Source organism: Triturus cristatus, chromosome 10 (assembly GCF_964204655.1).
Source record: "Triturus cristatus chromosome 10, aTriCri1.1, whole genome shotgun sequence".
Taxonomy (NCBI): Eukaryota; Metazoa; Chordata; class Amphibia; order Caudata; family Salamandridae; genus Triturus; species Triturus cristatus.
Genome location: NC_140593.1, coordinates 147,585,194 through 147,602,208, shown reverse-complemented (window position 1 = coordinate 147,602,208; position 17,015 = coordinate 147,585,194). Strand labels below are relative to the sequence as shown.

Here is a 17,015-nt window from a genome sequence, read left to right as displayed (position 1 = left end):
TGACGTTCCGGAGGTCCAAGATGGGGTGCAGGCCCCCCTTGTCCTTCTTGGGGACTAGAAAGTAGTGGGAATAACAACCACTCCCTATTTCCGGCCCAGGAATGCACTTGATGGCCCTCTTGGCCAAGAGGGCCGTGACTTCCTGCTGGAGAAGTACCAAGTGATCCCCCGACATGCGGTGGCACCGAGGTGGCATGGCTGGAGAAGAGGACTGAAAGGGAAGGGAGTAACCCCTGCGGATGATCTGCAACACCCACTTGTCCGATGTAATATCGCGAAAGTGGGGGAGGTGGTGGTGGATCCTGCCACCCACCGGCGTGGGGTGCTCCACAAAGCACGGATTAGGAAGGTTTGGAGGTAGAAGCAGCGGGGGCGGAGGTGGACTGACCCCCATGCTGATTCCCAGACCCACCCCTGCAGAAGCCGCGTCCGCGCTGAGGCCGGTTCTGCACAGGCTTGCTGAAGGAACGTGCCTGGGCACCCCTGCCTTGGCCACGAAAGGAACGAAAACCAGGAGTGGCTGGGCTCTTTGTGGAAAGACCCAAGGACTAAGCCGTGGCCCGTGAGTCCTTAAAACGTTCCAGTGCACTGTCGGCCTTATCGCCAAACAGGCGAGTGCCATTAAAGGGCATGTCCATGAGCGAGCTCTGCACATCGGGCGAGAACCTGGTAGATAGCAACCAGGCGTGGCGACGCAGCGCCACCGTCGTAGAAATCGCCCTACCCAGAGAGTCTGCGGTGTCCAAACCACACCAAATGGCGAACTTAGCCGCATCTTTACCCTCAGCTTGGGACAGCACAGCGTGGATCTCCCTCAGGACACTGAGGCAACACCTGCGCAACTGTATCCCACACTGCGTGGGAATAGCGGCCTAATAAGCAAGCGGTGTTCAGTGACCGCAGCCCCAAGCTGGCCGAAGAGAACAACCTCTTACCAAACTGCTCCAGCTTCTTAGAGTCCTTATCCGGCAGGGATGTGGGAAAAGCACTCTGACATCGAGGCTTGGATGACCAGGCTCTCAGGTGTAGGATGAGTGGTCAGAAAAGTGGGGTCACCAGGCGCCGGGCGGTGACGCCTGGCGACATTCTTATCCACAGGGTCCCCTGTGGCTGGCCGCAACCGAGTGCCCAACAAGACGTCAGTGAGGGCGTCGTTAGAGGGGAGCAGGAGCTCTGACGAATTGGACGCCGTCTGGAGCACCTCAGTGAGATTAGTTTTGAGGGCCACCGTAGGAAGATCGAGGTTGAGGACCTTGTAGGAAGGTGAATATCTGACTATGGTTACCCCCAACTTTTTGCCTAGTGTCTAGCTGGTTTTTCGACTTAGTTGGCCTGAGATCCTGCCATTCAGAGTCTCAGGCTGTCTGCTCTTTCTTTAAAAAGGACTCCATGTACCCTAGGTACATACCCAATTGGTAAGGATCACCTTATTGGACCCTGTACAGTGTACCCTAGGTACCCAGGGCATAGGTGTCCCCTAGGCCTACCAGGGGCTGCAGCATGTATTATGCCACCCCTGGCCTGGCCTACCATTATGACACAACTGGCTGATCACTCAGCTGGGGCAAAGTCGTGTAATCACCCCTTGCTTAGGGGTAGTATTCCTATACCTACCTTATATATAGACACATGTGTACCTATCAGCCACTCCTATGGCAGGCCTTTACAATCCTGGCGGCAGAGTGCTTGGTAACATGTGAGATGGTGCTCTAGCATGAGCTGAGCCTGTCTGCAGCTTTCGGAACCATGTCCTTATAGCTGTTCTATGATATAGCCTACCATATACTCTTAAAGTACCTTATGATCTTAAACGGTTATGGTAACTATGGTTTGGCTTTATCAAAACATGTTGTGTAAGGTGTCTAACACTTTGGAATAATACCCCCATACCATTTCTGGTGATGAGGATATTATTCCTCCCTTCTAGTGGGAGAGACATGTTAAAATCCTACTTTGCGGTTTAACTCTCACCAAAGCCTCAGCATCACAAAATGGATGCTGCTGCCACAGACACGAGTCTGACCTCCTGCAGCTGGGGGCCCTCCCAGCCAGGGAGGCCTGGACAATAGGTTTCCTGCTTGGGGAGGTGCTAGCACCTCCCCAGACAGACTTTAGTGTATTGGGGCAGGGAGGGCTGAAAGGAATGAGACATGCCTGGGGCACACAAGGTGTCCCATGCATAGTCCAGTTCAAACCGGCGCTGGGGCACTCCAGCCCCAGCTCTGGCGCGAAACTGGACAAAGGAAAGGGGGTGTAACCACTCCCCTTCCTGGTCCCACCCATAGGAGGGACCTTGCAGGTAGCCCAGCCCACTAGCCCAGTATATCAGTAGGTAGCTGAGCCCTGCAGAATTAGATTATCCTGAATCTGCAACTTGAACAGAAACTCTGGACCTTCGACATTCGACCTCAGGAAGAAGACTGAAGAATCTCCCTTGTGGCCAAGGAGTGACCACCCTGGGCAACCAGGCACCATCCAGCGACCGCTGCTTGCTTTGCGACTGATCCTACGAGGGACGACTGCAGAGACTGACCAGCGCCGTGACTTCCAGACACCACTGAACCAGATACACATCGACAGCAAAGCTGAGACCCGTGGAGGCGACGAGGGACGTGGGACCGGCGACTTGGGAAAAGTGGCTAGTAACTGACTAGCGCGACTTCTGAGGCTTCCTAGAGGCTGTGCTTGGGGAATTGATAAGCCCCAATCCCGAGCACCATCTGCAAAGAAGATCAGCTCCCCACACTTTACGTGTTCTGCGTGGGGCCCTTCTGCGCCAGAGTTGCTCGACGTGTTGTCCGGTTGCTGGCCCGTTGGCTAGTAGCCTCTGCGACGACGAACCTTTGTTTTCATCTTGCTGGTCCGGCTCCTCTAGACTGGCACCCGCTCCTCTGTGAAAGAGAAGAACCTCAGACCTTCCTGGTCTGCACCAGAAGCAAGTCCTCCATCCTGCGTGGGTTCCGCTTGCCAAGGCTTGTTGGGTCCTAGCTCGACATCGACGCCGCCCACAGCAAGAGCCTTCGTGGGACAGCTCGTCTCCTGGTCCTGGTCGTCCTCGATGCCTCCTGGTACCCGTGGCTGCTGCGACAAGCTTCACCTCTTCACCTGCATCTTCACGACATCCCAGGTTCCCTCCTGGTTCCTTCCTGGCTCCTGGCTGGTGACCTAGACTCTGTCCCTTCTGCTTGCAGGTATCCTTCCTTCTTGATTCCATCCTTGGGATCCACCGGACACTCTTCACTGACTGCCTGTCAGCAACTTTCCTACAGGCATCCATAGGAGTCAACCACGAAACCCGACGCAAGTTCACACCTATGCACCCGCAGCCCGTGGGCTAGGTAACTTGAGTACTCCGGTGCTCACAAGGGTATTGACTATCCTAGGGTCTAGTTTCCAAGTCTCGACTTCCTAGTTACTCCAGAAGTGTCCTAAAACTCTTAATTTCTGATAACTACTATTTCTATCGACTTTTACGCATTACGCATGAGTGTTTCCACTCTGCACCTGAATTCCGTGGGCCTCCCACTTCCTAACCTTTGGTAGTATAGTGTAGCCCCAGCGTTTACCTAGGCCTAGGCCTATCCTGTGTTCGTGACAGTGGTTCTTATACCACTAACTTAGTATATGGTTTGCGTGGCCCCTAGGGCCTAACTGTATTACTTACCTATGTGACTTATGTATGCTTAAATAAGATTGTGTTGTACTTACCTCGTATCTCATAAAGAGTGCTGAGGGTATTTTGACTAGAATAAATACATTCTATTTTTATATATATCTGTTGTGGTGTCCTTTCATTTGGTATTCAAGGGATTACAAATGGTATAACAGCTGGCTTCACATGCCATACAGAGTTTAGCCTAAGACTGCTCTTGTCCATGCTACCACTAGGATAGCTGGTCTATAAGGTTGACTTTACAACCAATCACCATAAGGGTTGTTTGGACTGATACAATGTGTACACTAGAATTAGTGACTTCATATATCTGGCCGACTTCTCTCAGACCTCTGCTTCCCGACAGAGCACCATTGTGTAGGAGGCGCCCTCCTCCATGGTAGGCAGGGGAGAAGCAAACCCCGGGTCAGAAGATACGTCGTGGTCGCTGGGGTCCTCCAAGTCGTCCACCCAGTCCTGCTCGGAGTCACACTGACGAGCAAGAGGGTCCTCGGACCCCTCCCAGTCATCCTCCACCTCTGTTACAGGGGGAACAGCCCACGGCGGAAGAGCCGGAGAAGGAACAAACGGCGTCGGAAACGGCGCAGTTCGGGCTGGATCCCAGGTAGGAACACAATGGTCCTGGAACTGGGGCAAGGGCAGGACAAACTGCACCCACTGCGGCGCCGGAAGCAGAGCCGAGGGTGGCGCCGGGGCTGGAGCCGGCAGCGCTGGACCTTGTGGCGCCGGGGCCAGAGACAACGGCGCAGGATCCTGTGGTGCGAAGCTGGATCCGCCGGCGGTCCAAGGTAGCAATAAATTCTTGCACCTGTTCGAGAGACGCCGACGGACGCGGGTAAGGCGGGTACACCGCGGGACTCCCAGGCTCCAAAGGAGCCGCAGGGGCAGATCCCCTGTCCCCCACGTCCGCATACGAGGACCAACGGGGGGACGTCAGAGAGCTAACTTGCTCCATCGACTTCCTTTTATGTCGTTGCTTACCCAAATCCGAGGGTTTCCGGGAACGGTCCCTGGAGCTGGAACGGCATTGGGACGAGTGCCGGACCACCAGCAGCTTACGGCGCCACTCCCCCAAGGCCTTCGGGGCCATGGCCCGACAGTCTTGGCAGGACCGGGAGTCGTGGTCAGTCTTCAGGCAGTAGAGGCAAACAGCGTGGGGGTCCGCCACCGACATATTGTGACAGCAGGCCCCACAAGACTTAAATTTAGGCATCCCTACGTGCACCAGGAGAAAAAGGGAGACAAAAAGTCTCAAAAGTGTAGTAAAAATATTACTAAGGTACGTGCTCTAACTGGATCTGCGCTTGCTGGCGCGGAAAAAGAAAGAACGGACGTCAGCACGCATGGGTGGCGCCTAAGTAGTCTCTGTGACGTCATCTCGGCACTTACGACGCCAGCGAATGACGCGGAGCCGCACGACGCCACCTACTGACGCGCAGGGGTACTGCTACAAAAACTCTCCGGATCCAGTCTGATGCTTGGGGATATTCTAAGGTAAGGAATCTATCACTTACGTGTCTCTTTCAGATATTCCTTTCACTTATACACAAGTCTACTCCTGGCCAGTATAAAAGCAGAGCTTAAGTACATACACACTCTCCAAAATGACTGAACACTGGCTTCTAGTCAGTCATTTAATGGACGTTAGCAAATAAGTATGGTAGTGAGTTAACCAAACTTATGGCAAGAGGCCTCAATCTAGAAATATGGACACTTCTTTTATTTATTGGAAGATTTGCAAAGATCACTAAGGGACTCAAGACAGGACCAAACTTGTCATCCAAACCACATTTTGTTAGTCACTGTGTGATTGTATATTTGCTTGGAATTAAGGTAACACCATAAGTGACCTTAATGCAATTCAGAAGTCTTGATCGGGGATTTGAACAAAAGGCATGCAGTATGAGTGATGCTTTCCTTGTTTATTTTATTAACCTGAATAAGTGTGGTGAACCAGAATCAAGATGAATGCAAGAGTTTGGCCATCCATGAACAAAATTTCCACTTCACATGCTCCCTTAAAAAAACAAAGGGTCACATGTGAGACCAGTAACCTTGATATCATCTCTAGAGTGTAATATATTGAAACAAGGAAGTTAAAGGAGACTAGTATTGTTGAAAGAACCTGAGGAGTTCTAACTTCAGCTATAATACATGTCAACTGAAAATTGAGCAGTGGTGAAGTTCAGTCCAATGTTTGCCCATGTCAGATTTAGAGAATAACCACTATATTCAATTCAATTCTTATTTTATTTTGACATGGAACTCCGACGGAGGTCCACAAAAATATACAATGAGTTAAAAAAGAGGTACTTTATGTGCAATAAAAAAATTCTTCCCTATTCACCTAACAAATATTACAATGTACAAAAGTTGCATTAAAAATTGTCTAAGAAATAACCAGAAGTACGAATTACTTACCTTCGGTGACGAGGTATCTGGTAGAGACTATTCTAGCCGCAGATTCCTTCACGTAGAATTATCCCCAGGCGTGAGACTGGATCTGGAAACTTTTGCCACAGCATCCCTGAGCGCCAGGTGCGGGGCAACATCACGCGACTCCGCCCAGGCGTCGTCCGCGTACGTGACATCAGCGAGGTCACATAAGAACCGCCCCGGCGTGCCCACGTCAGTTTTCTTCGGATAACTTTTCCGCACCACAACGCGTAACCACCAGATAAACTGTGGGAGCATGGGAACAATGAGCGAAGAGCAGAAAAATTGGAAAGAAACGGTGACTAACAACACCACCAGGGAAGTGCCAACATCGCAGACCCCAAGGGCAGGGAAAGAAGAAAGAACAAGCAGAAACCTGCGCAGCCACCCTGCCCGCACATAGACAACCTCTCATCCCTGTGCCCCAAAGGGAAGAACAGGTATAAAAGTCATGGCACACGTAGGAAGCCCACCCCCCTCATCCTGAGCAAGGAAGGGGACCAGTTCCAAGACAGACAGGGACAACAAACCACCAAGCCATCCCAACCTAGAGGGCAACCACCCACAAGGGCAAGACATGGCCAAAGGACCCTCAAACCAGAGGACAGCATTGGGAGGAAGAGAGGGGAGGAAGGACAAGGATAGAAACAACCTCCCCCCCCCCCCAAACCTGGAGTAGCCAGAGCAGCAGGGCACCAGCGCACTGAAACCCCATCCTCCAATGGAGGAATGAACCGCCCACAGACGGAGCCACCCGTCAAGAACAAGGAAGGCACTCACAGGAGACACAGCCCCCCACCGGGAGGCGAGTACCGATGAGCCAACCCAAGGGTCCTCGCAGAACAGGGGAGGAAGAGCATGCCGTGAAGGAATCTGCGGCTAGAATCATCTCTACCAGATACATCGTTACCGAAGGTAAGTAACTCGTACATCTGATAGAGACTACTAGCCACAGATTCCTTCACGTAGAATAGAGACCCTAGCAATACCCTCTGGGAAGGAGGGTCTGCGAAAGGACCCCACCACCCAAAGCAGAACAGGTGGGCTCCACAGGGGACCAAATCTGTGGACCAGGTAGAACCTTGCCCCTGCCAGGTCAAGGGAACCCCCACAAGCAGAACCCCACCGACCACAAGGGGACGATGGAGGGAAGGAAGGCTGAAGAGGCTCGTACACTCACAAGCAAGGACGGAGAGACGGAGCACCCCACTCCCCCACAAGGCAACATAGCTTCCGCCGAATTCCAAGACAGGAAGACGGAAGAAGAAGAAGAAGAAGTCTAGAGGGCCCAAGGAAACCAAGGAGAAGGCGGCGAGCCCATTCCAGATGGAGAGCAGCCTACCAGCCAGAACAATGCCGGCAGTCAAAACCAGCAGCAAGAAGAACAGCCCGAGGCCCCAGGAAGACCAAGTAGGCAACGTATGGCAAGGAAGAACACAGGGACATCCCAGACCTCAGAACGGAAGCAGGGAGAGGCCCGGGCCACCACCACGAGTGGCCACGCACACGTCCTCAGGAAGCAAAAGAAACCTACGTAAACACCATGGAGAACAGGTACCCGAAGGCGACCAGAACCCTCCAGCAGAGCACAAGCCATATAAAAGCTACCATAACCCCACATAGGGCACGTGAAGTCCCAAGATATGGGAACCCTCTGTGGAAGAACTTCCGCAGCAGAGGAAGAAACAAAAGAACCACAGGGAAAAAAGCACCCCCGCTGCAGGCTTGACAGCAGTCCAAGCAAAGCAGAAGGCCCAATCTCAGGGCCAAGTCTGAGCAACAACTCCAGCAGAACTCACACAAACAACAAAAGGGCCGTCCAGCAGCCAACAATGCCAAAGTCCCAAGGAAGGACGTAAGCGGCCAGAAAAACATACTCCACAACCATAACAGCCTGCCTAAAAAGGCCCAAAAGCAACCCTAACTCAGAAGTCACTGAGGAGGGGACGGAGGAGGAGGAGGACGGAGCCCTGCCAAGAGCCTCTGGATGGCAAGGCATGGAACAACAGACTGCCATCAAATGGGATATCAATGAGCCTATCCCGAATATTTTTGGGGACAACGCCGTCCCGAAGCCAAGCATGGCGACGGAGAGCGACCGAGGAAGCCATGGCCCAGTGCCTCAGAGTTGTCCAGAGCAGAGCAGAGAATAAACTCCGCATGCTCCCGGCCATCAAAGGCATGATGCCGCAAATCCACCTGAGCAGACTCTTGGGACGCTGCAGACCCCAGAGACTCAGCCGAATCCCACAAACAGGAGGAGGCCCGAGCCAGCACACACAAGGTGTTAAGGGCCCGCAGGGCCGCGCAGGTCGAGGCGAAAATGTTGCATCCCCAAGTGTCCAGCCAGTGGGCCTCTCTGGACGGCAGAGCCAACCGGGGCGGCAGGGAGGGAAAAGCAGTCTGCAAAAGGGGGCTGTCTGCTGAGGGGTGAAGGGACAGGCACGCCGGGTCACACGGTGTTGGAAGGTGCCGATGCAGAAGATGCGGAGGCACCGGGTCCCCGGAGGCAGGACGCCTCCAAGCCCCCGTCAAGGCAGAAAGGAGCGAACCTTCAAAAGGGAAGTAAGATTTCCCTCCCACCAGAGCCCTGGTGGAGGACCTCTAACAGATGGTCCGCTGGAAAGGGAGCCACCGGGTCACCCATGCGTAGGATGCCCACAGTCGTGGACACCGCGTGAGCAAAGGCTGCACCCGCATCCGTAGGGCCCCGCTTGGAGAAAGAAGCTCCTCCGAGGGCGACCTGCTGCAAACTAAGGCGGCCGTCCCCGAGGCCAAGCGGGGCGGGCAAGGGCCAGACCTGGAAGTCAGAAGGAGCCGAAGAATGAGGGACCTGCCGCTCTTCCGACGAACACCTCTGCCTCAGGAAGGGCGGGGAGCCACCCTTCGACGCCGGTGAAAAGGACACCACACGGCGACCAGTCTCAGGGGACGACGATACCAATATGCAGCCTGCCTCAGGAGAAGAAGGAGCGCCCGAAGACAAATCCGCCATACAACTCCTGCGTGGAGCCATAGAGCCCGCCGCTTGAGTCAGGACACCGGCGCCACCTGGCATCACCGGGCAAGGAACCTCCAAGTCACCCCGCACCGGAGACCGGAGCGGGGACCGGAGTAGAGCTGGAGCCGCACCGGCCCCAGAGCTGAGCCGGCCCGACCCCCGCCGAGGCAACCACCTGCGTGGCGGAACGGGCCCGGGGAGGGGCCCGAAGCCCACCGCCGGCCGCTGCCCAGATGGAGGCGAAGGTCGCCCAGCAACCCCTGTGGCAACGCCAGGGACGATACAACCTCCGACTCGCCCTCCAACGAGGCAGCCACCTGTGAGGAGGTACGAGAGGGGGCCGGAGAGGGACGAGGGGTCCGGCCTCGGCCCGGAGTGGGACGAGGAGAGTCCACCGACCCCTGTGACTCCGCATGGTCCAACTGCTGCCGCCCTTCGACGCCGGTGAAAAGGACACCACATGGCGACCAGTCTCCGGGGAGGACGATACCAAGATGCAGCCTGCCTCCGGAGAAGAAGGAGCGTCCGAAGACGAATCCGCGGAATGACCCCTGCGCGGAGCCGTAGAGTCCGCTGCTTGAGGCAGGACACCGGCGCCATCCGGCGTCACTGGGCAAGAGACCTCCAAGTCACCCCGCAGCGGGGACCGGAGTAGGGGAATGGTACGGGCCCGGGGAGGGGTCCGAAGCCCTCCACCGGCCACGGCCCAGAAGGAGGCGAAGGTCGCCTGGCAACTCCTGTGGCGGCGCCAGGGACAATACAACCTCCAACTCGCCCTCCAACGAGGCAGCTGCCTGTGAGGAGGTATGAGAGGGGCCCAGAGAGGGATGAGGGGTCTGGCCTCGACCCGGAGCGGGACGAGGAGAGTCCATCGACCCCTGTGGCTCCGCACGGACCAGCTGCTGCCGGCGCCGTAGCGGCGTCACCTCGGCCTTAGACAGGACCACCCTGCCAAGAGACCGAGAGGGGCTCGGGGATGCGACTCGAACCCCGGCCGCATCACCCACGGAGAGTCCATGCCCCTGGTAGGCTGGAAACCAGCCCCCGGGGACGAACTGCGACACTTACCTATCGGGGAGCGACGCTCACGTGACATCGGAGAAAGGAAAGGACGACGACAACGGCCGAACCTGAAGCTGTCCGCCGAAGCAGACCGAATGGAGGACGTCGACCTGGAGAGACGCGCCGAGAGAGGTTTCATTCGGCGCTCCCGCCGGGACTTTTGGCACAACGCACAATCTGTGGTGCCGTGATCCTCCCCCAAACACCACATGCAAATGAGGTGAGGGTCCGGCGCCGACATAAGACGCCCACAAAACGTGCAAGTTTTAAAGCCCGAAGGCATTTGCACACTGTTCCACCAAAAAAGAATGGAAGAAAGGGGTGCCTTAAACAGGCCGGTAGCAAGGAACGGATCCGCGTCGCACGCAGAAAAGGAAAAACTGATGTGGGCGCGCCGGGGAGGGTCTTATGTGACATCGCTGACGTCACGTACGCGGAAGACGCCAGGGCGGAGTCGACCCGCCCCCAGCACGCAGAGATGCTGTGGCAAAAAGTTTCCGGATCCAGTCTAACGCCTGGGGATAATTCTACTCAAGGAATCTGCGGCTAGTAGTCTCTATCTGATACTATCCAACAGGGAGAAGCCCCGTTTATTTGTTTTACATTTTTACGGTACTAGAATCTTAGGGCTATGCCAAATCTCCTCTTTATCAGTATTCGCATAAATCTCTAGATCACAGTTGGAAATTTGGGCACTTATGTCTCCTACTAGAACCACCAGGAGAAAATAACCACTATATAAACGATTCACATTTTGAATCATTATATGTACATACATCATGTCCCTCTTAAACAAAAAGTGTGCACTGTACATGAAAGCATAATGTAGTGCAAGGGGTCTATCAGAAGAACAGTTCACATGTTAAATAAGAGATAGAAGTGAAGTCCTAGCGAACAATACAATTCTGTACGTAGAAAATAACTTCAGAATCACTCTCTTCTCAGTCTCACTCAAGAAAGTATTAACTGATGGCTAGAAGGGGTGATCATCATCAGATCAGCTCTGTTCTTGTTTCAAAACCCATTAAGTAGTTAAACCAACATGGTGAACTTGCTTTCATTCTAAACTAAGCCATCATCTGAGATGGGTGTGAATGATATCTGCTGCATAGTCACTAGGTTTAAATTAGAGCTATATGACAGAATGAAGCATTGCTCGATGCATTTCGTGTGGAGATTTGCTGCTAAAAACTGTAGAGACAACTGAACCAGCAAAAGCAACTGAAAAGTTTACTTTAATTATGATCTGCATTGTTATACTTTCTAGAACTGAATTTCTTACCCGTGAGGTATCCCGCTGTTTGTGTGTCAGAAATGAACAAGTCATGTTTCTGATCTTTGAAGGCACTCCAGATAGATGACCGAGCCAGGATTTCATTCACCTAGGGAAAGAAACACATGACCAATATTTTGACATCACTTGAGCATACATATTTGGCAGTGGTGCCTCGGTTTGCAACACCACATTCTTTTACAGCATTAGGATAAACAAATCAAACTACAGCAGAAAGTGGCAGATTCCTTCCCAAGTTCTTATAACCTCAACTACACTGCAAACTATGAGGGGGGCCCATCCAATAGGCAGGCCTTTGTATGGATATCATTTACTTTAAATTGATACACACACCGAGTACAGTTTGATGCTAGTAACTTCTAGTGGGGTCAATTAATTCTCAGATCACTTTTAGCATATGATTATGATGGAGAGGGTAATGCCAACAGTAATGCACTGATGCCAAACTACTGGCAAAACATTTTGCTGATGTCCGATTTTAATCAGCTGTTAGCAGTTAATTCCATCAGTCACAATAGAAAGCAAGTTTACTTACTGACATCTTGACCGAGTTAGCCACAACACAAAACAATTTACTATAATCACTTGCTAACTAAGATCCCGAATGGCGTTGGCAAATGAGAATTGCACTGGCGATCTCATGCACAGTGGTGTACTCTTGGGAGAGGGTGAGGGAGTAATGTACCTTGCCCAAGGCTTGCCTAGCACTGCTTTACTTAACCTATCTTTATTAGTGGCAAGAACATCGAATGGCCCTTGTTCATGAGAAACTCAATTTGTGCAAAAGGATGATTGTGCTCTGTAAGTGGTTGAGAACTTGAGCTTGTGTGCTGGCTTTCATCAACCAGTAATTAAGATATGGGTAGATAAGAAATCCTATTCTGTGTAAAGAGGCTCCCACCAATGCAATTTCCTTGATAAAAATCCTAAGGGTAGGTTGTCAAACAGAACATTCTTCTCTCATCTCCATCATTTTCTTGCTCATCTTACAATCCTTGTAAAAAAAAGGCTATAATTGGAAAGTGAATAAAAGCATTTTGCACATGTAACTAATCCATCCAGTCCCGATTCTAAACTGTTGAAGAATAACATGAGGGTTAACAGGTCTGCTTTCTCTAGAGCTTGCTTAGGTATTATCAGAGATCTTCTTGCTTGGAACAAAGGTTACAAACTTCCTTTATCAATAGGCTTCTGTGAGTTAATGGCTTTGGAGATACTAGGGAAGAACAAGTGGTGACCTTCTGTAGAATGGGGGAGACTACAACAACCAAATAAACAAGTTACTTACCTTCGGTAACAATATATCTGTAAGAGACATAGATTAGTTATGGATTCCTCACCTTAGAATTACCCCCAGGCGTCAGACTGGATACGGAGAATGTTTTCCTCAGCAGTACCTCTATGCATTGATAGGTGGCGTAGGTCGACTCCGCATTCGTCGTTGGCATCGCGGTAGCCGGAATGACATCGCTGTATCTCCTTAGATGCTGACGTAAGTTCTTTACACGGCAGAAGCGAAGAGCCATGCAAGACACTGGTGCATGAAAACTAGGGTCCTTATATAACTAATCTATGTCTCTTACAGATATATCGTTACCGAAGGTAAGTAACTTGTTCATCTGAAAGAGTCAATTAGTTATGGATTCCTCACCTTAGAATAGATACCCCAGCAATACCAACACCGGTGTTGGGTCTGCGAACCAAGTTCACACCAGAAAGCCCTGGAGAATTGAACAGCCGAAGAAGCCGTCCCTCCGGACTTGGCTGTCCAGGCAGTAGTGTTTGGTAAACGAGTGCAGTGAAGCACACGTAGTTGACTGGCAGATGTCAAGAAGGGGGACTCCACGTCCCAAAGCAGTAGTGGCTGCCGTCGCCCTGGTGGAATGGGCCTGCAACCCAACTGGAAGTTCCTTTTTCGCTAAGAAATAGCAGATTTTGATGGAAAGAACGACCCATCGGAGATGGTTCGTTTTTGCATGGCCCGACCTTTCTTGGCACCCACATAACCGATGAAGAGCTGGTCATCCACCCGGAATTGTTTTGTGCGATCCTGATCGAACGAAAGAACAAGTTACTTACCTTCGGTAACGATATATCTGTAAGAAACATCGGTTAGTTATAGATTGCTAACCTTAGAATTATCCCCAGGCATCAGACTGGATCCGGAAAATGTTGCGTCAGCAGTACCCCTGCGCGTCGAAAGGTGGCGTTGGTCGGCTCTGCGTTCGTCGTAGGCGTCGTGGTCATTGGGATGACGTTGTGGTAGTTACTTAGACCCTCGCGCGCTGTCAGTTCTGTACACGACTTTCCACGCCGAAAGTGCAGAGCCATGCAAGACACTGACCACTGGTGCACAAAGCTAGGGCCCTGAAAGGAAATACTTAACCCTAGAAGTCAGTTCACAGAACGGGGAGGATGGGAAAGGCGGTAAGGAATCTATAACTTACCTATATTTCTTACAGATGCACAAGTTACTTACCTTTGGTAACAATATATCTGTAAGAAACATTAGTTAGATTCCTTACCTTAGAATATCCCCAGGCGTCAGGCTGGATCCGGAAAGATTTTTCATCAGCAGTACCCCTGCGCGTCGGTAGGCGTCGTCTGCGGCTCCACGTCCGTCGTCGGCATCGCCGGGATGAAGTCATCGGAGTACTTAGACGCCGCCCTCGCGTGCGGACGTCAGTTCTGTACAAGAAACCGACACTAGTGCCATAAAACTAGGGCCCTGAAAAAGATGACCTAAACCTAGATATCGGTTCGCAGAACGGGGAGGGTGGGTGGGGCAGTAAGGAATCTAACTAACTAATGTTTCTTACAGATATATCGTTACCGAAGGTAAGTAACTTGTGCATCTGAAAGAAACACGTTAGTTAGATTCCTTACCTTAGAATAGATACCCCAGCAATACCAACCCTGGTGGTGGGTCTGCGAACCAAGATCACACCAGGAAGTCCCGGAGAACGGAACAGCCAAAGAAGCCGTCTCTCCGGACTTGGCTGTCCAGGCAGTAATGCTTGGCAAACGTGTGCAGCGAGGCCCACGTTGCTGCCTGACAAATGTCCTGCAGAGGGACTCCCTGTCCCAAGGTAGTAGTAGCCGCTGTGGCCCGAGTGGAATGGGCCCTCAGCCCCACAGGAGGATCCTTCTTAGCCAAGGAATAACAGACCTTAATGCACAAACGACACACCGAGAAATGGTTCGCTTGGGCACTGCCCGCCCCTTCTTAGCACCCACTTAGCCAACGAAGAGTTGGTCGTCCACCCGGAACTGTTTTGTGCGATCCAGATAAAAGGAGAGCGCACGTTTTGGGTCCAGACGGTGGAGCCTCTCTTCCTCTTTCGAGGGATGCGGAGGTGGAAAGAAGGTTGGTAAGGTAATGGACTGCCCGATGTGAAAGGCAGTAACCACCTTAGGAAGAAAAGAAGGGCGAGTCCTCAGAACAACCTTGTCCGGATGGACAGAGAGGAAAGGAGGTTTAGAAGAAAGAGCATGGAGCTCACTCACTCTTCTGGCAGAGGTGATGGCAACCAGGAAAGCAGTCTTGAGAGTCAGAAGACGAAGAGGACAGTTATGAAGTGGTTCAAAGGGAGCGCACATCAGATAAGTTAACACCAGATTAAAGTCACACTGAGGCATTACAAAGGGAACAGGAGAGAACATGTGAGTAATGCCTTTCAAGAATCTATTGACAACAGGGGACTTGAAAAGAGAAGGCTGATCAGGAAGCCTCAAGAAGGCGGAAACAGCTGAAAGATATCCCTTGATGGTGCCCAGAGCAGAGCCCTGCTGGGCCAGGGAAAGAAGAAAGAGGAGAACCTCAGAAAGAGGGGCGGATAGGGGATCCACAGCCTTTGCTGTGCACCATGCCACAAATTTATTCCACCTGCAGACATATACCATTTTAGTGGAGGGACGCCTCGCTGCCAGAATTACATCACAGACTTCAGGAGGCAAGTCAAATGGCATCAACTGCCACCGCTTAAACTCCACGAATGGAGCTGGAGGCTGGACAGGTTTGGGTGGAGGACCGTCCCCTGCTGCTGCGACATAAGGTCCTCCTGAAGAGGCAGTTGAAACGGGGGATCGATTGACAGACTAAGTAGCTCGGGATACCAGTATCTTCGTGCCCAATCCGGAGCCACAAGGATGATTTGGGCCCGGTCGCGCCTGATCTTTTTCAGCACTCTGGGCAGAAGTGGTATAGGCGGAAAGGCGTATAACAGATCGCAACTCCACTCGCGCCGAAAAGCGTCTCCGAGCGAGTGCCGCCTTAGAAATTCCAACGCGCAGAACTGATGACATTGCGCGTTCTCTTTGGTGGCGAATAGATCTAACCACGGCTCTCCCCACTGCCGAAAGAGACCTTGCGCCACGTCCGAGTTCAGACGCCACTCGTGATCCATCATGCACCGGCGGCTGAGTTTGTCCGCCCTGGCGTTCAGAGAGCCCGCCAGGTGTTGAACCACCAGGGTGATGCCCTGATGTTCCAGCCATGTCCAGAGGCGCAGAGCCTCCTGACAAAGGGTCCACGACCCTACCCCGCCTTGTTTGTTGCAATACCACAAGGCGGTAGTGTTGTCCGTGAACACCTGCACTACACTTCCCCGGACAGAGGGAAGGAATGCCTTCAGTGCAAGCCGGATCTCGCCCGCAGCTCCAATAGGATGATATGGAGCCGGGACTCCGCCGGACACCAGAGGACTCTGATCTCCGCCTCTCCCATGTGCCCCCCTCACCCCGCATCCCAGGAGGGACGCATCCGTCACCACTACGTGCTCCGGTTGGGGTAGGGAGAGGGATCTGCCACTGACCCAATCGCGGTTCGTGAGCCACCACTGCAACTGTCTTGCAGTGCCCTCCGAGATCAGGACGTGGTCGGACAGGTTGCCTCGATGCTGAGCCCACTGGAACTTCAGGTCCCACTGCAGAGCCCGCATCCGCCACCTGGCGTGATGTACCAGCAGGAGGCCATCAGACCCAGCAGCCGTAGAGCCATCCTGACCAAAACTCGGGATAAAGGCTGAAAGACAGGAATCAGCCTGAATATCCCCAACCCGCTGTTCGGGAGGATAGACCCGAAACTGTGCAGAGTCCAGAACCGCTCCGATGAACAGGAGCTTCTGGGAGGGACTCAAATGCGACTTTGGCACGTTGATGGAGAACCGCAGCGAATGCAGGAGGTCGGCCGTAGTCTGGAGGTTTGAGACAACTGTTCGGAGCGAGCCAAACCAGTCATCGAGATAGGGGAAGACTGGAACCCCTAATCTGCGCAGATGAGTGTGAGAAGTTGGCCTGGCATATGCTGGTCACTAGTTATAGTGGCCACCTTGCACCAGTCCAATTCGTCTCTTATGGTAGATAGGTTTAAGACAACCTTTTAAAGAAAGCTATCCTAGTGGTAGCTGTGGAGAGCATCCTTCAAGTTAAGTCTCTGAGGAATGTAAAGCAGCTTGTTTTACCTTATAATCTCTTGAATTACCAAATGAAAAGGACACCACACAGGTATATATATCAAATATATATGTATTTATTTCTAGATACACTCT

General features: G+C 52.4%; 1 protein-coding gene across 5 annotated transcripts in view; it reads right to left on the bottom strand.

Annotated features, from left to right (window-relative positions):
* DNAJC13 (DnaJ heat shock protein family (Hsp40) member C13) overlaps positions 1 to 17,015 on the bottom strand; it is a 1,667,846-nt gene that overhangs the window by 127,637 nt on the left and 1,523,194 nt on the right. For all 5 annotated transcript variants that reach the window (XR_014970022.1, XM_085630673.1, XM_085630671.1 and 2 more), the window contains one exon: positions 11,455 to 11,554. Coding sequence is in view for 4 of the 5 variants with exons in the window: in XM_085630673.1 (XP_085486799.1) it covers positions 11,455 to 11,554 (100 nt within the window). In the remaining variant the exon portion in view is untranslated. The remainder of the gene's footprint in view (positions 1 to 11,454; positions 11,555 to 17,015) is intronic.